Genomic DNA, 26,035 nt, shown 5'->3' with positions numbered 1-26,035 from the left:
TAAGACAATTAGAAAATATATTTTGATGTTTTATTTTTCATATATCAAAGAGATGATGCAACAAATCAAGAACAGGATTCATTATTTCCACAATGAAATTTCATGAGACGCAACTGGCTGTCAAACACATACTGAGCTACACACAACACATAATCTACACATAAGATACACTTATGTGTTTTCTCAGGCACTTATTGAGTCTAAATAGACGCACAACTCAGATCAATTCAGTAGCACACGCTAATGACAATATTCATATCATTCTGTTCATGTGTTAAACTTGCTATAGTTTAATCCCACATTGCTGTTTCGTCAAATAGCAATGCGAAATGTAATCACTGAAACATCAGCGCCACCTTGAGTAAGAAATAGCATGCATAATATGTCTGTGTACATGCATATGAGATACAGATAATTCACCATTGTCACACAGAAAATCAATGTGATATAATATTTATTTGTATGAATATAGAATCAATATGTCTTGTAATAAACAGAAATTTCTATTTTGTGATAGTAAACTTATGTATATAGATATTAAATAATCCTAAAAATATGATTTATAGAAGTGCAGAATCAAAAAGTGACATTATTACATATCTCGGGTCTTTAATGACCCTGTACACTTTTGGTATTTAAAGAAATAGTTCACCCAAAAATGAAAATTCTCTCATTATTTACTCACCCTCATGCAATCCCAGATGTGTGACTTTCTTTCTTTCTGCAGGTCACAAATGAAGATTTTTAGAAGTATATTCCCGCTCTGTAGGTCCATACAATGCAAGTGAATGGGTGCCAAATTTTTGAAGCTCAAAAAAGCACATAAAGGCAGCATAAAAGTAATCCATATGACTCCAGTGGTTTAATCCATGTCTTCAGAAGTGATATGATAGGTATGGGTGAGAAACAGATCAATATTTTAGACAATTTTTACTATAAATTCTCCTCCTTTCTCAGTCAATCTCCACTTTAACTTTCACATTCTTCTTCTTGTGTTTTTTAGTGATTCACATTCTTCATGCATATCGCCACCTACTGGGCAGGGAGAAGAATTTCTAGCAAAAATGAACTATCCCTTTAAGCAGTTATAGAAAATAAATTTTTTGTTTGTTTGTTACACTATCGATAAGAGATAGATTGAGGAATACTAAAGTGGTGTGGGCATAACTCCAAAAAATGGATGAGGTACAGGGAGGAAATGAGGTCCCGGTCACTAAAGACCCGAGGTAGGCTATGCATTTAAGGGTTCAATATGTAATTCTGTTTAAACTTATTTTTGTGAACTTTTTGGAGGGTGTCGCAAAGTTAACAGATATGAACTGAAAGCCACAAAACAACATTACGTTTTATTCCATGGAGTCTTAAAAGGTACATGAAACGATTTGATGGTGAGTAAATGTGATTTAATTTGAACTGTCCCTTTAAATGCACTTTTCGAATTCTGCCTTGTTTGAGTTTAGTTATTTTACAGTAGTAATGAATGCAAAAGTGTCCAACAGAAGCGCCACAGACACTTTCCAATGCACTTAACTACCTTTAACTGTTTCATTCCCACTTATTAAAAACATTTGAACTCTTAAAACACTTAACGATGAAATACTAAGATATTTCCATGCTTGTTGCAGCAGGGACATCAAACTTTCTCTTTTTTCCCTTTGGTGGTTGAGCTGTCGTCATCAGCTCTCTCTCAGTGATGGGGCTGTCCCATCAGAGTCCCAGTCCAGCTCAGTCCATCAGAACTGTGGAAAAACTCTCTCTGTCCGTCAGTCTGGAGTTTGGAGTGATATTCACAATGCTCTGCAGTTCTGCGCGACTTTCTCCAACACATTGTTCCTCATGAGGAAAGTTTGCGGTGTTCTTCCAGGAGAAAAACCTCGGTGCATTATTGGCTCTGAACGCCACAACTATGGATTATATTTTTCTTTTAATGTACTGTACGACAAGTCTCTTATTTCTGGACTATAGACATGCTGCAAAATCTCATGGTAAGTCAAGTTTATTTACATGATTTTCAATATAAAGTGAAAAATAGACCTCCACGAGCGGAGAAAGAAAAAAATATCCGAAACTAAAGATTAACTCGCCCAAATGTTGTTTAAAATGTGCAGATTGCACCAATAAAGGAATTTGTGCATGCAACTTTGTAATAAAAGTTATATTCGTTTTTCTTAAATAGAAAAAATACGTTTAATTAACAGCAAAGTCATTTTAAGTCAAATGTGCATGCATTTAATATATATTTATATACAAAAACAAAAACCTTTCCATGCAATCTGCTAATCGGTTAATAGTGCGCATCTAACTTTTTAATGCATTTTGTTTCGCTTTTAACAGGGAATCTGTCCGGTAAATTGAGTGAATTCGGTCTGATTGTGCCGTTCAGCACGGACTCGCGCGGCCGGTTCGTCTCTCACGTGCTGTCCACGGGAGCGTCACCGACCGGCAGGAAACGGGTCCCGCGCGACGCCCCCGTTACATCTCACGCGGCCCCTAACGGGCAGCAGCTGTTCTTCAACGTCACAGTGTTTGGAAAGGAGCTGCACTTGCGCCTGAGGGCCAACAGGAGACTCGTGGCCCCTGGAGCTGCAGTTCACTGGCAGGAGGATTTTCAAGAACAGGCCACAGAGCGCATGCACGGAGACTGCGTGTTTACCGGCGATGTCACGGACATGCCGAAGGCCTCCGTGGCCATCAGTAACTGTGACGGACTGGTGAGTAACTGGACACTGTGGTTGTGTCTTTAAACCTAGTGCGATGCCTACCTAGACAGCATTTTTTTTTTTTTTTTTTTTTAAATAGTAAACACGTGAAGCATTTTTTGCTATAATATGAAAAGTTGCATACTTAGACATTATTTTTTAGCATTATAGGCAAGTTCCATACTTAGCATTTTTGGTCATTTGGTCAGCATTTTTGGGCACCGTAGGCAAGTTGCATACTTATAAAGCATTTTTGGTAGTATAGGCAAGTTCCACACTTGAGCAGACTTTGTGGGTGTCATAGGCAAATTCCATACTTATACAGCATTTTTGGGCATCACAGGTGCATCAATCATTTTTGGGCGCCATAGGTAAGTTCCATACTTATACAGAATTTTTGGGCATCATGTTTGCATGCAGTATTTTTGGGCATCATAGGCAAGTTCCATACATAGTTAGCATTTGTTTGGGCAATTTCCATACTAGGGCAGCATTTTTGGGCATCATAGGCAAGTTCCATACTTATACAGCATTTTTGGGCATCATAGGCAAGTTACATACTTAGGCAGAATTTGTCGGTGTCATATGCAAGTTCCTTACTTATACAGCATTTTTGGGCATCATAGGTGCATAATCATTTTTGTGGTTCATAGGCAAGTTCCATTCTTGGGCAGCATTTTTGGGCATCATAGGTGCATAAAGCATTTTTGTGGTTCATAGGCAAGTTCTATACTTGGGCAGCATTTTTGGGCATCATAGGTGCATAAAGCATTTTTGTGGTTCATAGGCAAGTTCTATACTTGGGCAGCATTTTTGGGCATCATAGGCAAGTTGCATAGTTAGACAGCATTTTTGGCCATCATAGGTGCATACAGCATTTTTGGATGTCATATGCAAGTTCCATACTTAAACAGCATTTCTGGGCACCGTAGGCAAGTTGCTTACTAAGACAGCATTTTTGGTAGTATAGGCAAGTTACATACTTAAGCAGAATTTGTGGGTGTTATATGCAAGTTCCATACTTATATAGCATTTTTGGGCATCATAGGCGCATAAATAATTTTTGTGGTTCATAGGCAAGTTCCATTCTTGGGCAGCATTTTTGGGCATAATAGGAATGTTGCATACTCGGGCTGCATGTTTGGGCATCATTGGTGCATAAAGCATTTTTGGGCATCATAGGCATGTTCCATACTTAGACAGCATTTTTTGTCATCACAAGTGCATACAGCATTTTTGGGAATCATAGGCAAATTCCATACATGTAAAGCATTTTTGGGCATCATGGGCATGTTCCATACTCGGGCTGCATTTTTGGGTATCATAGGTATGTTTCATACTGAGGCAGCATTTTTGGGCATCATAGGCATGCTCCATACTCAGGCTGCATTTTTGGGCATCATAGGTGCATACAGCATTTTTGGGTGTCAGATGCAAGTTCCATACTTATACAGCATTTTGGGGCATCATAGGCAGATTGCATACTTAGACAGCATTTTTGGGTATCATAGGAATGTTGCATACTTGGGCTGCATTTTTGGGCATCATAGGTGCATACCGCATTTTTGGGCATCATAGGCAATTTGCATACTTAGACAGCATTTTTGGGCATCATAGGCATGTTCCATATTTAGACTGCATTTTTTGTCATGACAAGTGCATACCGTATTTTTGGGCATCCTAGGTAAGTTTCATACTCAGACAACATTTTTGGGCAAGTTCCATACTTAAGCAGCATTTTTTAGCATCATAGGCAGATTGCATACTTAGCATTTTTGGGCAAGTTCTATACATAGGCTACATTTTTGGGCATCACAGACAAGCTGCATACTTAGGCTACATTTTTGGTCATTCTAGGCAAGTTCCATACTTAGTCAGCATTTTCTGGGCAATTTCCTTACTTGAGCAACATTTTTTAGCATCATAGGCAGATTGCATACTTAGCATTTTTGGGCAAGTTCTATACATAGGCTGCATTTTTGGGCATCATAGGCAAGTTGCTTACTAAGACAGCATTTTTGGTAGTATAGGCAAGTTACATACTTAGGCAGAATTTGTGGGTGTCATATGCAAGTTCCTTACTTATACAGCATGTTTGGGCATCATAGGTGCATAAAGCATTTTTGTGGGTCATAGGCAAGTTCCATTCTTAGACAGCATTTTTGGGCATCATTTTTGGGCGTCATAGGTGCATACAGCATTTTTGGGCACCATAGGCAAGTTGTTTACTTAGAAAGCATTTTTGGGTATTATAGTAAAGTTGCATATTTGTAAAGCATTTTTATGGTAGTATAGGAAATGTCCATACTAAGGCAGAATTTGTGGGCCTCATAGGCAAGTTCCATACTTATACAGCATTTTTGGGCATCATAGGCAGGTTGCATACTTAGACAGCATTTGTGGGCATCAAAGGTGCATACAGCATTTTTGGGCATCATAGGCAAGTTGCACACTTAGACAACATTTTTGGGCAAGCTCCATACTTGGGCAGCATTTCTTAGCATCATAGGCAGATTGCATACTTAGACAAAATTTTTGGGCAAGTTCTATACATAGGCTACATTTTTGGGCATCACAGACAAGCTGCATACTTAGGCTACATTTTTGGTCATTCTAGGCAAGTTCCATACTTAGTCAGCATTTTTTGGGCAATTTCCTTACTAGGGCAGCATTTTGGGTCATCATAGGCAAATTGCATACTTTGGCTGTGTTTTTGGGCAATTTCCATACTAGGTCAGCATTTTTTGGGCCTCATAGGCAAGTTCCATACTTATACAGCATTTTTGGGCATCATAGGTGCATAAAGCATTTTTGGGCATCATAGGCATGTTCCATACTCAGGCTGCATTTTTTGTCATCACAGGTGCATGCAGCATTTTTGGGTATCCTAGGCATGTTCCATACTTAGTCAGCATTTTTTGGGGGGCAATTTCCATACTAGGGCAACATTTTTGCATCATAGGGAAATTGCATACTTGGACAACATTTTTGGGCAAGTTCTATCCATAGGCTGCATTTTTGGGCATCATAGGCAAGTTCCATACTTATACAGCATTTTTGGAAATCATGTTTACATGCAGCATTTTTGGGCATCATAGGCAAGCTGCATACTTATGCTACATTTTTTGGGCATCATAGGCAAGTTGCATACTTACGCAGCATTTTTTGGGCATCATAGGCAAGTTGCATACTTAGCATTTTTGGGCATCATAGGCATGTTCCATACTCAGGCTGCATTTTTGGGCATCATAGATTCATACAGAATTTTTGGGCACCATAGGCAATTTGTTTACTTAGACAGCATTTTTGGGTATCATAGTAAAGTTGCATACTTATAAAGCATTTTTTGGGCATCATAGGCAAGTTGCATACTTAGAGACTGTGTTTTTGGGCATCATGTTCACATGCAACATTTTTGGTGTGTCATAGGTAAGTTGCATATTTAGCATTTTGTGGCATTATAGGCAAATTCCATTCTTATTATTTTTAGGCATCCAAGGCAAGTTTTATGCGTAGACAGCATTTTGGGGCATCATATGCATTTGCATTATTTTTGGGCATCTTAGGGCCATACAGTATTTTGGGGGCACTATACTGTGCATACCAAATATAAAGAGTCTTTTAGGGCATCATAAGCATGAGCATACTTTTTATCCATCATATATGCATCCAGAATATTTGGTCCATCAAACTATAGCTGTAAGTTTCATTTTTGGCCAACATAAACTTGCAGCATTTCTGGGAGTTATATGCACACTCCAAACATAGACAGCATTTTATGGCCTTCATCGGTTCATTTGCCATTTCTGGGCATCATAGCACATTCTAAACTTAGAAAGCATTTTTGCACATCATGGGCACATTATAATGCCCCAAAGCAGTCTACTGTAAGTATGCATCTCACTATGTTTTGAAACACAACCAATGTTGCATCAATCAGCACTAGAACTTTCTTTATACCGCACTGGGCAAACAGTTGTAGAAATGTAAGTTTACTGATTATGCATCACCCCCAGGACATGTCCAGCTGTCACTATAGTGATACTAGTTTCCAATTTTCCATCTCTTACATAAGATTCACATGGCAACCAGCACTGATTATCAAACTAACAACTTCCCCCACCACTGTCTGTTTGTCACAAATCCTTATCCTAAGCTCACAGTACACAAATTTACTCCTAATATAACAGAATTCATAAAAATGGCAGCTGGAAGATGACCAGTGCTGTCCAGCAGTCACATTTCTCTCTGGTTTCTAAATAAACTTCACTGGGAAACTTGTGTTCGTAATGAGGATCTGTTGACTGAAACCGTTCTAAATCTCCCTAGTCGCCACATGCATGGATTTGGCATTCTGGTGACCCTTGACCTCTGACCCTTTTAACCTCACCCCCATGAGTTAGTGCACCCTTGATAGTGGTCATTACCGAGTGCACAGACCCAGTAACACTCGTCTAAATCAAAACACACTGCAAGAAACACACATGCAGCAGTGCATCAGTACATGCTTGTGTTTATGTTTTGTCTGTGTTGTCACACACGGCTTAACACACTCCGAACGCTTTCTGTGTTTTAGGAGCTTTAGGAGGCAGCGAAAGTCACTTTGCTTATTTAAGGCAATTCAATACCTCCATCAGCTATAGTGATTTCCGCACGAGGCAACACAGAGCACCTCTGTTCCACAAGCACTTATGTGCGCACAATAAGATCATTCATTGCGGCTACATTGATTACTCTCTTAGGGAATCACTGTCAGCGGTGCGAGGACAATGACACGCTGTCTCCTGCACCGCCGTCCCAGACAGAACCAATGCTGCGTCCACTCTCCTGCGATTCTGCAGCACAATAGCCATTCTGTGCCGCCGTTAACAGCTGCGGCTGCTCAGAAAAATATTGTTTAGGGACAGGAAAATGAAAGTGACAGACTCAAACGACTTTCTTACCTTCAACAGAAGTGTTTATTTCTGCAGCATTAGTGGTTCTGCTAAACTGAAGTTAGTATTGAGCAAATGCATTAATCATTTATATAGCATGTGAAGTGCATGCTTGAAATTTTCAGTTACTGTACAAAGTTGTTATTGGTGGTGAAAATGTGATTTACAGGGTTCAGTATGTGATGGTGATTTAGAGGAGTAACAATGAGGAGAAACACAAATAATGCAGTTGTCGTATGATTCATGTGATTATTGAATAAATGAAAAACGTATTAAAAATAGCTAGTTTGATCTAAGGGCATCTGTTGTAAGTTTAAAGTGTTTGATAAATATACTTATACTGGATGATTCTCATGAAACCTGTCGAGGAAATCTCTTGGACCAAATAGGAAATAATAGTTTGCAAATATAAAAAAAAAAAAAAAAAACTATTTTTAGGCCCATTAAAGGGATAGTTCACCCAAAAATGAAAATTCTCTCATTATTTACTCACCTTCAAGAAATCCCAGATGTGACTTTTTGTCTTCTGCAGAACACATATTATGATTTTTAGAAGAATGTCTCAAATCTATAGGTCCATACAATGCACGTGAATGGTGTCCAGTACTTTGAAGCTATAAAAAGCACAAAAAGGCAGCATAAAAGTAACTCCAGTGGTTTAATCCATGTCTTCAGAAGTGATATGATAGGTGTGGGTGAGAAACCAGTAGGTGGCGATATGCATGAAGAATGTGAATCACCAAAAACACAAGGAGAAGAATGTGAAAGTGAAAGTGGAGATTGAGTGAGAAAGGAGGAGAATTAATAGTAAAAATGGACTTAAATATACGTCTGTTTGTCACTCACACCTTTCATATCACTTCTGAAGACATGGATTAAACCACTGGAGTCATTTGGATTACTTTTATGCTGACTTGTGTGATTTTGGGAGCTTCAAAATTTTGGCACCCATTCACTTGAATTGTATGAACCTACAGAGCTGAAATATTCTTCTAAAAATCTTCATTTGTGACCTGCTGAAGAAAGAAAGTCATACACATCTGGGATGGCATAAGGGTGAGGAAATGATGAGAGAGTTTTAATTTTTGGGTGAACTGTCCCTTTAAGATTTTCTACATTGTGACATTATTTTCATACCACATTGAAATTGTGCACATTGTTGCCCCCCCAATTGTCATTACCACATTGAGAAAAACAATGGTCATTATGATTCTCTCACTACCTCAATGTAGAAAAAAAAAGATATATATATATATATATATATATATATATATATATATGATTATTATTATTATTTTTTTTTTACTCATTATTTAATCTGAATGTCAAGATACTGCGCATTTACACATTATTGCATTCATAACTATTTCTGTGGTACAGTAAATGCATGCTGCTCATGGAATTAAACATGCATGTTATGAGGTCATATAGTAATCAGTGTATATACTGCATAGTATACAGTATGCAGAACTCTAGTACTCCAATCTGAAAACATACAGTAGCACTGGTTTCTTTCATCATAGTTAGGTTTGTAAATCTATCTGAAGGATATATTGATTCATTAGGTCACAATCGATTTTATGCATGCAGAATTATTCTAGACCCTGCTACAAATATGAGCAACAAGATATGAGTAAATGATGCCAGAATTGTTTGTGAGCACTTTTACGGCCTCATTGAGTCTCTTAGGTAAATTACCCACCCGTGCAATTAAGTAATGAAGTGTATTTCTTTAGCTTTAGGGCAACAGCACTTTTGATTAGTATGTGAACAGACAATGTTAATTGTAGCTCTGGATCGTTGAAGTGTACCAGACACGATTATGAAAGCCAAACTCTGGCAGACACGTTTTTGAGGTGGTCTCAATGTCTCTTTAAGGCCTGGTCCCCACATCTTGCGTATGCAGAACATAAACAGCCTTTTTTATTGTGAGTTGCACACTCAACTTAGCAGAAAATGTGACTAAATCCAAACAATTACGCAGTTTTTTAGCTACTCTTTGGGGTTTGGGTTCTGTGTAATTGCCACTTTGATGTAAATGCGTTCTCCATCTGATGTAAATTTGATTGCATGCTGATCAAGTTTGTTATATTTGCAATGGCCCACTACCGATGATGTTTGATAATTCATTGCTGATACTGATAAGGAACTAATTAATAGAGTAACCCAGAATATTGCTCTGCCATAGAAGTCAGTGTATGCTAATGCATGCTAGAGCACCCCTTGTGGCAATGCTGAGTAAGGGCCGTTCACACCAAATTGAGCTAAAAATGTATCTAGACGTGGTGCCAGGAATGCAGGTGTCTCAATATACAGGTGTCTTTTTTACTTGACACGGTACTAAAAAAACGCAGCATTCTTGCATTAGACTCGCAGCGCTAAGTCAAAGACATCTGTCTAGCTCATGTTTACATAGGAAAAGATTTGAAAAACAGCACGGATGGATGTTAAAACCTTTTCTGTGTGAACGGCCTCTTAGTCTTACACATTTCAGAATGCAAAAGTGAACCAAATGAAAAAGGACCCAGTTTTCTTTGCATTTAAACTATTCGTGACCTTGAAAGTGGACTCGGATCTCTTTTTGGTCCAGTTCACCTGTTACAGGGTCTCACTCAGTTTTGCATTCACACTGTGTTGTTTTTGTGGAACCCAGACAACTTTTTAAAAGACAAAATTGATGATGATGATTACTATTATGGCTATATAAAATGTCAAGGGTACAATTAGCTCTACATATTAACTTATTAACATGTTTAATACCCTTAAAATGAATAATAAGCATTAGTACAGGTGTCTTTGTTCAATAAAACATATTTTAGTGATCTTCTGCGTAAAAAAAAAAAGAACTGTATTACATAGTGTAAATATATAACATCTTGTTTTTTTATACATATAGAGGGGAAAGCAATGCATTAACCTGAATGCATTGTATGTATTTATATAAAAACAATAGTAATATATTCCTGTCGGAATCACTTAACCCCTTAAACTCTGGTGCATTTTTGGGTTGCACCTGCAAGTTTTCACACTCAAATTTATAAGCTCACCATTCACACATACTGTGGACTAATTGCAAAAAAGTGGTCTATTTTTTCAGAGAACCCCCCAAATAATAAAAAAAAGACTCCAATTATTCATAAATAATATTGTTTGTGTTTATAATATTTATAAAGATGTAATTCTGGTTCTGTTCACTCTACTTCACTTTGAAAAGTCTCATTTTATTCCACTAGACGGCAGTACGCACTAGAAAAAATATATTTTTCTCTATCACATTTTAGCCCTCACAGATGTGCTCGTCCATAGACATTCAGTCTAATTTTCAGTTCAAGCACCACCCTCGTTATTTTATCAAATATCTCGGCCTCTGAGTGGACTAGAAGCTCAATCTAGGGGTCATTAGAAAGCTGAGATGATATGTAACCTTTTATCATCAATAGCTGAAAACATATTTTTCTGATGATTTGTTTTGCATGCTTTTCCTTCTGGATGGCATATTTTGTTCTGGAGATCTAAGATATAATATTAGATTATTCAGCCAAGCAAGCTCACAGACAAGTAAACAATGGCTCATTCTTTAGAAAACTGCCTTAGATAAAAGAACATATAAAGTTTTTAGGTATTTATGGCTTACAGCAGCAGTTATCGGGGCATAAAAGAGACGTTTGTATATGATGACTTACAGAAATCATATTTCACATTGTGATTCTTTTGAAAATCTTTTGAACTGTTGTATTAGGGCAACAAAATAAACTGTACAGTCAGATTCCTGAGAATGAGAGCTTTCATTTGATATATGACTTGTCCATTTAGGTGCTATGTGAAGGACTTTTATTTTCATATAAATATGTCTACCCCATTACCTCTAGGGGGCGCTAATTTTCAACGCGAATGTTTTGAAGCCTTATTTTGTTATTTTAAGTAACATAAATACAGAATTGAAGGTTATTTTTGAAAAGTTCAGATTCTAAGCTTTCAAATGATACCTCATATGCCCGACTTATGTATATGGAAACTTAAACTTTTTTCTTGATTTAGCGACAAACAGAGTTTACTGTCAGGCGCCATTCCAATGCAGTCCTGTTAAACCTTCGAATCTTCATTAGCACAGAATACTGAAGAAAGATTTTTTTAGTTTGTTTTGTGAGAAGTATAGTTTTCTTTAGCAACTTGTCATCTCCATAGAAACAGAACAAGTTGCTCGTCGCGTTTCTTTTCTGTACGTCATCATTACTAGTACGGTATGGTAACCTGTTAGGGCCAAACATGTTTGGTGTTACGCAAATGGGAAAATCAAGTGAGCTCGGAATGCTTTGTTTTAACAATGTGCGTTATTATCGTACCGATCCGCAGGCTGCAAGCGAACCTTATTCAGACCACCACCCGAGATGGTCTCGGTTCGTTTAGCTTTTATTGGGTCTGAGATCCGCTGGATTGTTCACATATGAGCCAAAATTCTCAGACCCCTGAAACGGACCAAGTGTGAAAATGCCCGACTTGACATGCCGTCTAAAAAATTTGACTCTCCTGCTCAAGATGTGAAAAACAAAACAAAACAGAAAGACATAGTGAAACAGTCAAAGACGTCAATCTAGCACATCTTTATGTAGGAAAACTAGGGGTGGGCGAAATACCCGTAGAAATGTTTTTGTATAGTTTTTATCATGATTGTTCAAAATGCCTCTGCATGGTAGGATATGTGAGTTCTAATCAGAGATCGCTCTACAAATAACACTTGTTATAATCATCGTATTATTTTTATCTGTCATTAGTTACTTTTTTGCATTAAAAGGTGCATTTCTCTTACCGTACTTTTAAATAACTTTAATTATTGTTCAGAAGTTTTTAAATCGTATTCCATAAAAAACTATTATATCGTGATAGGGTGCATTTCCCAAAGCATCGTTAGACAACTATGGTCGCAAGTTCTATCGTTACCAACAAAGTTCAACGATTTGGTGTTTCCCGAAACTAGTTTCTAACCTGTGGTTACAAGTTGCTTGTCAGTTTGCTGTATGGACATTATTTCACTTTGCTGAGGCTTCTATATCGTTTATTCTGTATATATATCTTTTCATTCCACATTTACATGCATTTTTTCCAGGGTTTTGCAGAAAGCGGCGTTCTGAAGCATCATGTAAACATGAAAGCAGCTGTTTAAGGGATTAAAGGCTGTAAAGAGTAAGCACTTTATCACACATGATTTCTGTCGGAGAACACAGCTTTTATGTGTTTATGTTAATGCATAAGTGGCATTAAAATGTTTCTGAAGAGTGCGCATGCACTTATGTGCTCAAGTGTGTCAGGGGAACACCGAAGTCTAATGGAGGGAACAATGGCGGGCCGTGCATTTAAAGTCTAGGCCTTCAGTGTGATTCATGCCATTAAGAAAACACAGTTTCACATAATGCTCAAGCAAGCCTAATTTTAACTGCAGCATGACTGTTTTGTGAAATGAACGTCTCCCGAACAGACATTCAAAAATCATAATTTTTCATGTGAATCTATCAAGGACGTCTACAATACCTCAAAAAATCTATATAATAATATTTGCGATTTAAATGTTGCTTGCAATAAATTTCATTTCGTCAGGGTACACGCTTATGCTGCGTTCCATTCAAGTTGGATGTGGGATATTCCTACTTGGTATCTCCGACCATAAATGCATTCCATTCACCGATATTCGGAACTGCAACGCTCCTGTTAGCTTAGCAGGGGTCTGACTCTCATTAGAGATGTCTCCTAGCAACCCAACTAGCAGCTCAGCATTTGTGCTTCAGGTGTACGACTATCAAAAGAGATTATAATGTTTTATACACCTGTTTCTGCAGGCGTTTGATAAACAAGCTTTAATATCATGTAATATGGAAACAAACTCATTTATCGATATTACTTAATAAAGTGAATGTTTATCACTTACTTTGTAGATCTCCCTGAGTGTTGACATGTTTGTGTGACATCATGCCCCTGCATCTCAGCAAGCTGAGAATTTCTGCACGAGCCTACAAGTTGTAATTCTGACTTCAAGATGCATTCCATTGCACTTTTCCTAGTAGGAAGTTGTAAAATCCGACTTTCTGAGTTGAATGGAATGCAGCACTACTTTTCAAAACTTGATCTGACACTGAATGCTCAAGCATCCTAATTTACACTTAGAAAACTCCTGATGTTGCTATAACAATGCAAAAAGCTTGAAGTGAAAATCAGTCCTCCTTTCCTGTTTAATAAATTAAGCAATCGGGGGCCTGGGTAGCTCAGTGGCTACCATCCCTGGAGATCTCTAGTTCGCTAGTTCGAATCCCAGGGCGTGCTGAGTGACTCCAGCCAGGTCTCTTAAGCAACCAAATTGGTAGAGTCACATGGGGTAACCTCCTCGTGATCGCTATAATGTGGTTCATTCTCGGTGGGGCGCGTGGTGAGTTGAGCATGGTTGCCGCAGTGGGTGGCGTGAAGCCTCCACACGCGCTATGTCTCCATGGCAACGCGGTTGATGCGCAGGTTGGCGGTCTCAGATGCGGAGGCAACTGGGATTCGTCCTCCGCCACCCAGACTGAGGTGAATCACTATGCGACCACGAGGACTTAAAAGCACACTGGGAATTGGGCATTCCAAATTGGGAGAAAAAGCGGAAAAAATCCTAAAATAAATAAATAAATAAATTAAGCAATCACACGGTCATGCAGAACATCTCGTGTTTTTAAATCCATAAGGATCTTTTTCTCAATGGCAATAACAGCAGTGATGACAGCCGACTCGTCAGCAAGATCTCGCGCTCTTCACTTTCAAATTACATCACTTAAAGCGTGATTGCGTTACTCAAGGCCAGCTAGAAGGCCTCGACCGGGACATATCCTAAAGATCACACCCACCAAGAACAAATAAATCAATCTGATTGGCTGATGAATCTGACAGTCTGACTTTAGTTGCTCATTCATTTGCACTGATGAGGGATTCTGTAGAAATTCTGAAAGCCTGACGGGGTGGAGCTCAAACTCACGCGCTGCGTCGGGCATGTGATTTGTGAAACAGCTGTCACACACAGAATAAATTCTGACTGGATAAATTTTTAGTTTTTCTCTTATTTGTTTGTAGATTAATTAAGAGTGGAAAGCAATTAAAAATACATAGGCAAAAAGGTGATTGAGGATGAAAGAATGAAACATTTATTTATTTGGCATGTTAGGCCAGCAGAGAGGGCTTTGCTGGCCCTGAGAATTCACCACTGGGAGGGAGACCCATCTATTGCAGCGCAATGCATCCATCGCATTACAAAGTGCATGCCACTTTCGTGTCTTCAGCAGCTTTCTAGATTAAATGGCTTTCTGGTGTATGTGCAAATGAGCTAATATAATGTAATATTTGCGGAAGTTATTACTCCACCGCCTATGTAACGTCATTAACGACAGTTCAACCAATGTGGTTTGAACAATGGATGTGTGATATATTGCCACTATGGTTTCAAGAAACAGTGACTAGCTAGTTAATTTCTACAACGATGCATCGTACTTTGGTGGTTACGCAGTTAGTTATGTTGATGTATGGGAAACGCACCCCTGATGGTCGTTTTCAACCAAAGATTTCAATTTTTTATTTTTTTATTTTTGCGTATATCGCCCAAAAAGAGCATGTGGCCGGGCGGGGCCGGGTGTGCGGAATCCCTCGTTCTCTCAGGCCGGGGAGCCCCCGGCATGATGTACACAACCCCCCCCCCCCTTCCCTGGGGGGAGGCGTGTCCTTCCGGCCCCGTCTGCCGGCAGGTCATCCCCGCCTTCCTGTATCTGGGAGGGTGACAAGGGGAGGGAAAAACAAAAACAAAAAACAAGAGGGAGAGGCCAAAGCGGGAGAGAGAGTGGAGAGAAAAAAAAAAAATGTATTCTGTAGCCTGGTCCTCGGCCACTCCTCCACCCTCTAGTGGATGAAAGCCACGCCTCCCCGGGTGGATCGGAGGCAGTCCTCCGGCCCCTGGAGGACGGAACGCCCCGCTGCGTTTTCGGTGGACAGAAGGGGTGTAACACATTCAGTGGAAAGGAGGAGGCGAGAATCGGCTTGTCTATATAAATAATATTTTAATAATGAACTTAACCAAAAAGACAAACACACACAGGTGTCGGACAGTTGTCCGTAACTCTCTATCTCTGTCGCACTGCCGTCTCCGGTCGGCTTTATCCCTCTCAGGCTTAATCAGCCTAATTAGGGGCCAGGTGTGCGGAATCACGACCCGGCCCCGCCCTCCGCCCAGCCACAGAGCAATTGAAAAACAACACGGAAGGACAGAAAAACGTGTTTGTGTGAATGGCCCCTTAGTCTGACATATTTCAGAACGCAACAATGCACAAAATCGAAATGATGGCAACACTTTGATAGACACTTTGAAGTTTTGATTACCATAAGTTGTGATTACAAAGTGCACTGTCCAGATTTCAGAGGTTTCCTGTTTGTTTCTGACATTAAATGAGTAGATAACCTCTACTGTTCTGTGTGACACTGTTCATAAGCCGATATCGACTGGAAACTCAACCTCATTCTAGCCACTGCAGATACAGATACTGATGCAGCATATTGATGCTGAACAACTCTACTGGATAGACACAACTAGGCCATGTGATTTCCCCTACATTAGATGCAACTCTTGTGCAAGGCCTAGGAAGTTTTTAAAGGCTTGTTCTACTTTATCTGCCTCCATCCAGTGAGTTTTCAGGCACACAGTTGCTGATGGAGGTCCATGTGTTTTCTAAAATCTCCATGTACAGCCAGAAAGCTGCTCACAACACAGGCACAGATAAGAGCCGTGCAGTAATGCAGAGCGTTTTGAAAGCACATCCTTGAGGTTTCATTAATAGCTGGGTGTCCCCTCTTTAGACTATGAGGTCATCACTATGGCACAGCGGTTCTCCGCTGAGGAAGCGCGCCTGTCACGGTAAAGATGCATAAGCTGCCGTGCATGTGATTGAGATCGTGCCAACATCAACACAAGCACGTCTTGGCTTGCAGGAGTTGCGTGTCAAAGATACAGTACAGTGAGCTGAACGAACAAATTTAGAGCGTGAATACAAGCCAAAATGCACCAGAGGACATGCTGAGTGTGCAGTTTGTGGAGTTTAGCCTAGGTTAGTTGTGAGCGCCTGACAGCAGCCTTAAAAACCGAATCTGACAGCTGTCACTGAATCCAAGATCTATTTGAGACTTGTCTCCAAGGTAAACCCGCAGATTAAAATACACAGCGATATGGAATGCTGTGGACGCATATCACAATTCTGTCAGACCTCCCTGAGTTCTCAGAAATCTGGACGTGTTATCACAAGCGTGTAGTTCTGTGTACATAGTCCTCGCGTTTCCACAGAGGCGAGATGTCTTGTTTTTAAGACTGAGCGTTGACAAGGAGCTGGCCTTCGCTATCTCGATTCTAAAATTGCATTTCTGATGATTTTATATATTTAAAGTGTGCAAATATGTGCAGTATATTTGATAAAATATTTTCTTCTATCTCTGTTGAATATGCAAGTCAACTATAAATAATCCATTGGTAGTTTGATTTCCTGAAGAGTTAAAACACTGTGACTCGCAGTCGAAAAGGCAGCTGCGTACTATAGATGGCTCTTATGCATTCTTTAGGGATATCTGAGATTATAACAGATCAGGGGGCTATGAGTGTGTGTGTGTGTGGATACAGTGGCAATGACGTGTGATCTAATTGCATTTGTGTGTGTGTGCTGAACACAAGTGTATTAACAATATGCAGACAGGGCAGAATAGATATTTGTGTTTCCATCAGTTTAAAAGAGTCAAAGCCACCCGACAACTGCACCTCCAATACACTAACATTTGCGTTGTGATGTAAAAAAAACAATGACATATATATATATATATAAAAGATGCACAGGAACTGTATCTCTTCCAGGGTTGCATGCTATGCAGAATTGAGAGTGCCTTTTTATATTCCAATTCAATTCCTGAATTTGAATTGAGGTAGCCAGTAGGTTGCAGAATTGTAATTGACATGTCACCTATAGATATTTGTGTTTGATTTAACCTTACATATAGTTCATTATCTTTAATAAATGTACTATTATTTAAAATGTATTTTGAAGAATGTGTTAATTGTTTTGACATTATTGAACTTATTTTATAGAAATATGTCTAATCAGTTGAGACAAATGTGTTTCAGAGGACAGGGAGTGAATATATTTACTGAAATAGTTTTGCATTCCTTCGCAATAGTTGTGTGTTTCCTCGCAATAAGTTTTGCATTCTTTCACAATAAGTTTGTCATTTCCTCACAATAAATTTGTCATTTCCTCACATTAAGTCTGTCATTTCCTCACATTAAGTTTGTCATTTCCTCACAATAAGTTTGTCATTTCCTTACAATAAATTTGTCGTTTCCTCACAATAAGTTTGTTATTTCCTCACATTAAGTTTGTCATTTCCTCACATTAAGTTTGTCGTTTCCTCACATTAAGTTGGTCATTTCCTCACAATAAGTTTGTCATTTCCTCACATTAAGTTTGTAATTTCCTCACATTAAGTTTGTCATTTCCTCACAATAAGTTTGTCATTTCCTCACATTAAGTTTGTAATTTCCTCACATTAAGTTTGTCATTTCCTCACATTAAGTTTGTCATTTCCTCACAATAAGTTTGTCATTTCCTCACATTAAGTTTGTAATTTCCTCACATTAAGTTTGTCATTTCCTCACATTAAGTTTGTCATTTCCTCACATTAAGTTTGTCATTTCCTCACAATAAGTTTGTCATTTCCTCACAATAAGTTTGTCATTTCCTCACATTAAGTTTGTCATTTCCTCACATTAAGTTTGTCATTTCCTCACATTAAGTTTGTCATTTCCTCACAATAAGTTTGTCATTTCCTCACAATAAGTTTGTCATTTCCTCACATTAAGTTTGTCATTTCCTCACATTAAGTTTGTCATTTCCTCACAATAAGTTTGTCATTTCCTCACAATAAGTTTGTTATTTCCTCACATTAAGTTTGTCATTTCCTCACAATAAGTTTGTTATTTCCTCACATTAAGTTTGTAATTTCCTCACAATAAGTTTGTCATTTCCTTACAATAAATTTGTCGTTTCCTCACAATAAGTTTGTCATTTCCTCACATTAAGTTGGTCATTTCCTCACAATAAGTTTGTTATTTCCTCACATTAAGTTGGTCATTTCCTCACATTAAGTTTGTCATTTCCTCACAATAAGTTTGTCATTTCCTCACAATAAGTTTGTCATTTCCTCACATTAAGTTTGTCATTTCCTCACATTAAGTTTGTCATTTCCTCACATTAAGTTTGTCATTTCCTCACAATAAGTTTGTCATTTCCTCACATTAAGTTTGTCATTTCCTCACAATAAGTTTGTCATTTCCTCACAATAAGTTTGTCATATCCTCACATTAAGTTTGTCATTTCCTCACATTAAGTTTGTCATTTCCTCACATTAAGTTTGTCATTTCCTCACATTAATTTTGTCATTTCCTCACAATAAGTTTGTCATTTCCTCACATTAAGTTTGTCATTTCCTCACAATAAGTTTGTCATTTCCTCACATTAAGTTTGTCATTTCCTCACATTAAGTTTGTCATTTCCTCACATTAAGTTTGTCATTTCCTCACATTAATTTTGTAATTTCCTCACAATAAGTTTGTCATTTCCTCACATTAATTTTGTCATTTCCTCACAATAAGTTTGTCATTTCCTCACATTAATTTTGTCATTTCCTCACAATAAGTTTGTCATTTCCTCACATTAAGTTTGTCATTTCCTCACATTAAGTTTGTCATTTCCTCACAATAAGTTTGTCATTTCCTCACAATAGGTTTGTCATTTCCTCACATTAAGTTTGTCATTTCCTCACATTAAGTTTGTCATTTCCTCACATTAATTTGTCATTTCCTCACATTAAGTTTGTCATTTCCTCACATTAAGTTTGTCATTTCCTCACATTAAGTTTGTCATTTCCTAACAATAAATTAAGGTTATTGTTTCTTCATAATACTTTTTGCGTTTCCTTACATTAAGTTTTGCGTTCTTTCAAAATACGTTTTGTGTTCCCTCACAATAAGTTTTGCATTCTTTCACAATAAGTTTGACGTTCCCTCACAATAGTTTTGCATTCCATTATAATAAATTTTTCGTTCCTTTGCAATAGTTTTGCGTTCCTTCAAAATAGTTTGCATTCCCTCACAATAAGTTAGTCGTTCTCTCGCAATATGTTCGGCGCTCCCTCGCAATAGTTTTGTTCTTTTGCGATAGTTTGCGTTCCCACACAAAAGTTTTTAATTCCTTCACAAAGGTTTTGCCTTCCTTCGCAATAGCTTTGGGTTCCCTCAAAATACGTTTTGTATTCTCTCGCAATAAATTTGCCGTACCCTCGCAATAGTTTGTTGTTCCCTTGCAATAGTTTGTCTTCTCTCACAATAGTTTTGCATTCCTTCACAAAAGTTTTGTGTTCCCTCACAATAAGTTTAAGGTTCTTCGCAAATACATTTTGCATTCCCTTATAATACTGTGGCAGGGAGAAGGGCAGGGCCAGGTCATGATGCTGCACACCCGGCCCCTAATCAGGCTAATCAAGACCTCGAGAGGGATAAAGGTGACCGGAGGCGGCAGTTCGAGAGACAGAGAGTTACGGGCAGCTGCCCTGTATGTGTTTGTCTTTTTGTTTAAGTTTATTATTAAACTATTATTTATATTGTTAATCCAGTTCTCACCTCCTCCTTTCTATTGAACTTTGTTACACTGGTGCCGAAACCCGGGAAGGAGGAGGGATGTGCCGTAGTAGAGTCCTCGCCACTACCATCCACCCCAATGGAGCAGCCGCAGCCATCCTGAGAGTGGAGGAATGGCCACCGACCACGAGCGGGGAGGGGCTCCTGGCCGACCGCCCGGAGCGGAAGAACCGCTGCCAGGGGCGGGGGAGACCCCTACCGTCCACCAAAAATGCGGCGGGGCGTTCCGTCCGCCAGGGGCTGGAGGACTGCCTCCGATCTGCCCGGGGAGGCGCGGCTGTCATCCACTAGAGGGTGGAGGACTGGCCGAGGACCAGGCTACGGCATATCAGAGAACCGGCGGGTACGTTTTTTTTTTCTCTCTCCCGCTGTCGCTCCATGTTGGCCTTTCCCTCTTGTTTTTTTGTTGTTGTTTTTTCCCTCCCCTTGTCACCCTCCCAGGTCCGAAGAGGCAGGGATGACCTGCCGGCAGGCGGGACCGGAAGGGCATATGAGGGCTGATATCATATGAAGTCTCATTTATTTTGAGAGTGATGGTGTGATGTGTAGTTACTGCTGTTGACGAGGGGATCACAGGAGATGAAGTCGGTCATTAGTGTGAATTGCTCAGCGTGATATCACACACCGCTCTCATGTTTAACTTCCGGATAACAGCTGACGCTGTACTGTATAAGTCCAGAGCTCAGCGTCATATCTGCACAACCAGAATATCTGCATATTCCATTAGAAACGTGTCATGCGTGAAACTTTTCATGCGTGTTTGCAGAGCAAATGTATGCATCCATCAGGACACACTTAATGACATGATTAATGTTAATATGAAATGATCTTATGCACTGACCTACCCAAGTATGATGGAGTGTGTAGCCAATGCATTCTTATGCAACACTAGAACAAGGTTTTTATTTTCTGATGAAAATGTGAGTGGTGCATGTCCAAATGGAGGGACAAGTAGAAATACATTTTTGGTGGGATAATCAACATTATCCCACAAATGCTGTCGATTGAGCTTATCTTGAAACCGGAATATTCCTTAAAAAGCATTTACTTGTGATTAAACAGAAGCTTCTACAAAAATAGTGATTTTTTAGTTTGTTCAGTGGCTGATGCATGATACAAGACTTTTATAAAAAAAAAAAATCTTCCTTGCATGTGACTCACATACAGTTTGTTTTTGTAGACATGACAAGTGTTGTATATTAAATGAAAAAAATTTTCTAGCAAATTTTTGGCCTTTAGAATTGTTTACTTCAAACAGAAGCCCAGGCTTCTGACGACAAATTATAGGTTGACAAATAATCTCCCTCAAATTGCATGTTTGCTGTGGCGGCCGTCACAAGAAAGAACGATTTTGGGGTTTTTCCACTCAAAACACAACGGCACGCTGGTCTTGTCCTTGTCTTCCCTTTGTTTGCTGAGCAGTTTTTGGAAAGGTCAACACTATTTTACAATATCACACCTTTTCCTATTTGTTGCCTTTCTGAGGAAAAAAGATTAGTTTGGAAGATCTTACATTCTCAATCCCCTCATGGTGTTTTGTTTATTAAGAATGACTGCTGTCTATGTTTTTTCAGCATTTGCAAAGAAGTACTGTATTGATTTCCCCAAAAAATTCTGCCTGGGGTTTGTTCTAAACCTCTAACACTAAGTAAAACATTTATGTAATCAATTCAGCTCGAAACATGTACAGATGGATCTACAAACATTGTAGAAAATGTCTTTAGATGTGTTATCTATTTTTAGTTTTGATAAACATTCAGGTGTTTAAATCTACCAATGACTTACACTGATGGAATTTCAGCATTCAAAATTTAAAATGTGGCATCGATGCTGAAATATTGACATAATTAGTTCTTTTTTAAATCTATTTGCATGCTGAATTGCATTGCAAGGCTGGCGGGTCCGTGGGCGGGGCAAAACGTACACGATAAGTTTACGCTTAAATTGCAAAAGTCCACGGATACAGAAGTCGCTCATATTTGGTATCAAGCTTAGAATCTGACCTTTTCATAGAATATCATCACTTCTGCATTTATGTTTCATAAAATAACAAAATAAAGCCTTAAAAACTTTGCTTCGCAAATGAGCGCCACCTAGAGGTGATGATGTAAAAATATGCGAATGAATATAAAAGTTTTTCACATAGCATTTAAATAGACAAGTCATATATCAAATGAAAGCTCTCATTCTCAGGAACATGACTGTATAGTTTCTTTTGTCACACCACAGTTAGAATAATTATCAAAAGAGCCTCAAAGTGTAATATGATCTCTGTAAGACAACAAAGACAAACGTCTCACGTCTGCTCCGATTACTGCTTCTGTGAGCCCCAAAGTAGCCAAAACTCCATATCAGCTCTTACCTTTAGGCTGTTTTCTTCAAAATGAGCCATTTCCCTTACTTGTCTTTGAGCTTAATTGGTAAAACAATCCAGTGTTATATCTCAGATATGTCCAGAAACAATATTGCATTCGAGCAGAAAAAGTATGATAAACAAATAATTTGCAAAATATGTTATCAACTACTGATAATTAAATCGTATATATCGTTGCATATCTGAGGATCTCTGCTTTACAATGACCCCAAGATAGAGCTCTAGTCCATTCAGAGGCTGAGATATTGGACAAAACAGTGGGAAACATGCATGCGATCCAAAATTGACTGGATGTCTATGGTGTGAGTGCTCAGCTGCAGTAGAGCGCCATCTACATTTCACATCTGTACATCGTAATGGAAGGCGATAGATGAAAATGTATTATACTTAATACTTGCTGCCATCTAGTGGAATGGAATAAGACCTTTTGCATGTTGGTAGAGCAAACAGAACCAGAATTATGTTCATCATAAGATTGTAAACATATACAATATTATTTATGAATTATTGCAATATTTTTTTTGGTTTGTTGTAAAATTAGACCAATTATTTGCAATTAGTCCACTGTATGTTTGTAAGGTGAGCACTCAAATTTTGAGTGAATAATTGCAGGTGGCAGCCAAAAAATGCACCAGAGTTGAAGTTTGATTGGTTTATTTATTTATCTTTCTGTTTGAATTTACTACATACTATAAAGTTCATGTTGATGAGCTTCGAATGTCTGAGGAAATGTTGTTCCCAATTTGGAATGCCCAATTCCCAGTGTGCTTTTAAGTCCTCGTGGTCACGTAGTGATTCGCCTCAATCGAATTGAGGCAGCTGGGAGGAAAAATCCCAGCTGCCTCCGTGTCTGAGACCGTCAACCCTCTCATCTTATCATGTGACTTGTTGAGCGCATTGCCACGGAGACATAGCGCTTGTGGAAGCTTCATTCCATCCACCGCGGCATCCACGCTCAACTCACCACGCACCCCACCGAGAACGAACCACATTATAGGGACCACGAGGAGGTTACCCCATGTGACTCTACCCTCCCTAGCAACCGGGCCAATTTGGTTGCTAAGGAGACCTGGCTGGAGTCACTCAGCACACCCTGGGATTCGAACTAGCGAACTCCAGGGGTGGTAGTCAGCATATTTACCACTTTACCACGAGCTACCCAGGCCCCCCAACAGAGCATGTCTTGAAGTTTTGCTCGTATGCGATTCTCCTGACTTGCACGTGTGAAGAGCCCACAAATGTATGCGGCTGGATGGATTGTCTCGCTATATTATAAATATCCTCACTGGAGGAAGTCACTGGAGATGATATGTGGAATTTCATGAATATTTGCACTTTAAGAGGCACCATCGTTTTGTCATTTTCTCAAGGAATCGTTCAAGGCTCTGTAGGAGAGAATGAAAAATGTTGGACAGTTTGTGACCTCACGAGCTGAACTTGAACTCTGTGGTTCTGTATTTGGACAGAGATGTTTTGAGTGGTTGCTACAGGAGGTGGTTACTTACTGTCTGACAAAAAGAGTTCACCCTCAAGTTTCTGATCAAGATGTTTTCACCCATTTTGTTTGTCCATAAGCCCATAAGTCTGATATAAACCTTGCATTTTTGTGAGAATTGGTGATCTTATGTGTATTTTAGGTCAGTAGTTAACTAAATGAAGCAAATCCTACATCCTTTAGGTTTAGCAAAACCTGAATCCATTATGTTTAAAGCCACACTGAATGGAAATACTGAAGTACGCCACAGTACCTCTGAAACAGTAGCCGTAACTGCAGCAAAGATTACAATAATCGAAAATAATGACGGGTTTTGGCTTTGAGTTTCCTGGCCTATATTATTGCCCACATAAGTCTCTTTGTAGTGCTGATGAAAGTGTTGCCTTCTGTTTTTTTTTTGGTTTTTTTCAGGTAAGAACTTGAGTTCTCTCTGTGTAGACGTTTGCCCAAACACTTAAGAGTTCAATTTCCAGTGCCATGGAATATGGTATTTCCTGGACAATTTTTGACCCCTACCAGTCCTTCAAACATGACAGTTTTCATTTATACTGAGGTATACTGCAAATAAATACATATTGACATAACATGTCCATGGACCTTTTTTTAAATCCACGTCAATATTTATGGTTTAGATGAATCTGTAAGAGAAAGTGTATTTCTTAGGTCTTGTAACTGTCCATCATTTATTTTTAGTTTAGCACCATTTTTGGCTTTACTATCAGGCCTGGCTCCAGCTCTAAGATGTAAGGTGGGCCATAGGACCTGCCGGGTGGGCCGAACAGTTGGAGGGGTGGGTGTAGGTGTAGTTCTCAAGGTGGGCCAAGTTCATGATTGGGTGGGCCAGACCCACCCAGGCCCCCCTGTGGAGCCGGGCCTGTTTACTATCCTTTTAAATGTCCTAATGGGGTGACAAATAAAATGTAAACCATTTCCAGTCACACATACGTATAAAATTGTGGTATTCCATGTGAAGAACTACACTACCCATGATCCTGAAGAGAAAGATCCACCAATCACAATAACAGCAAATAAAGTGCGGCAAAAGAGCTCTGCAGCTCCGCCCACTCTTATGATCAAATCACTCTTCCTACACTCTGAATATTTTTTAACAAACTTATCAATAGTTTTATGTTTTTCATTGTTTTTAATGCGATTAGTCATTCGCAATGCTTCATGGGATTGTAGTTCAGATGTTAAGTACTCAGTCTTGTATCTTTTTTGCTTCAAATCAAAGTTTATGTTGTGATTCACCTTGGAACTGGTTGGTTTGGTTCACGGTTTACAACTCTTTTATGAGGGATTGTATTTAATCCCTGTGGAAAAAATGAATTGGTAAAACACTTCCAAAAACCAAGATGACTGAAAAAGTGGGCGGGCACCGTTGCATGATGTGACGTGTGATGTAAAATTGCTCATACCATGACACTTTTACTTGCCATCATTTCTGTATTTCTGTGTACAACATGAACATTTCCCACTGTGTTATAAGACTCCAAGAGACAGAGGACAGATTGAAGGTTAATCATTTTTGTCCTGATCCAATTAATAAATTGAGTTAAGATGCTGTCGCTTTCTAATCTGAATTGCTCCATGTCAAATTAAACAATATCAAAGCTAATGTGAACATGATTAATTTCCAGGAGTTCAAAGTCTTTCTGAAGAGACTCATTTAATAATTAAAAATGAATAAAAAAAAGGAAAAAAAACAGGGTTTCTGATCTCTGCTTTGAAATATTTGCTTGGTTGCCCTCTTAAATAGAATTTGAAGCAAAAGTGTATAGCAGATAGACAGACAGA

General features: G+C 38.9%; 1 protein-coding gene across 3 annotated transcripts in view; it reads left to right on the top strand.

The window, feature by feature from the left end:
• Positions 1 to 1,657: 1,657 nt before the first annotated feature.
• Positions 1,658 to 26,035, top strand: part of LOC127423504 (A disintegrin and metalloproteinase with thrombospondin motifs 14-like) — a 97,145-nt gene continuing 72,767 nt past the window's right edge. For 2 of the 3 annotated variants that reach the window (XM_051667871.1, XM_051667869.1), the window contains exons 1-2: positions 1,659 to 1,985; positions 2,335 to 2,711. In XM_051667871.1, the coding sequence (XP_051523831.1) occupies positions 1,907 to 1,985; positions 2,335 to 2,711 (456 nt within the window). In that variant the 5' untranslated portion in view covers positions 1,659 to 1,906. Of the gene's footprint in view, positions 1,986 to 2,334; positions 2,712 to 26,035 lie in introns of all 3 variants that reach the window. The other variant, XM_051667870.1, reaches the window with a different exon arrangement.

Source organism: Myxocyprinus asiaticus, chromosome 32 (genome assembly GCF_019703515.2).
Source record: "Myxocyprinus asiaticus isolate MX2 ecotype Aquarium Trade chromosome 32, UBuf_Myxa_2, whole genome shotgun sequence".
Classification (NCBI taxonomy): Eukaryota; Metazoa; Chordata; class Actinopteri; order Cypriniformes; family Catostomidae; genus Myxocyprinus; species Myxocyprinus asiaticus.
Note: the sequence above shows the minus strand (reverse complement) of the source record. Positions and strands in the feature narration are given on the sequence as shown.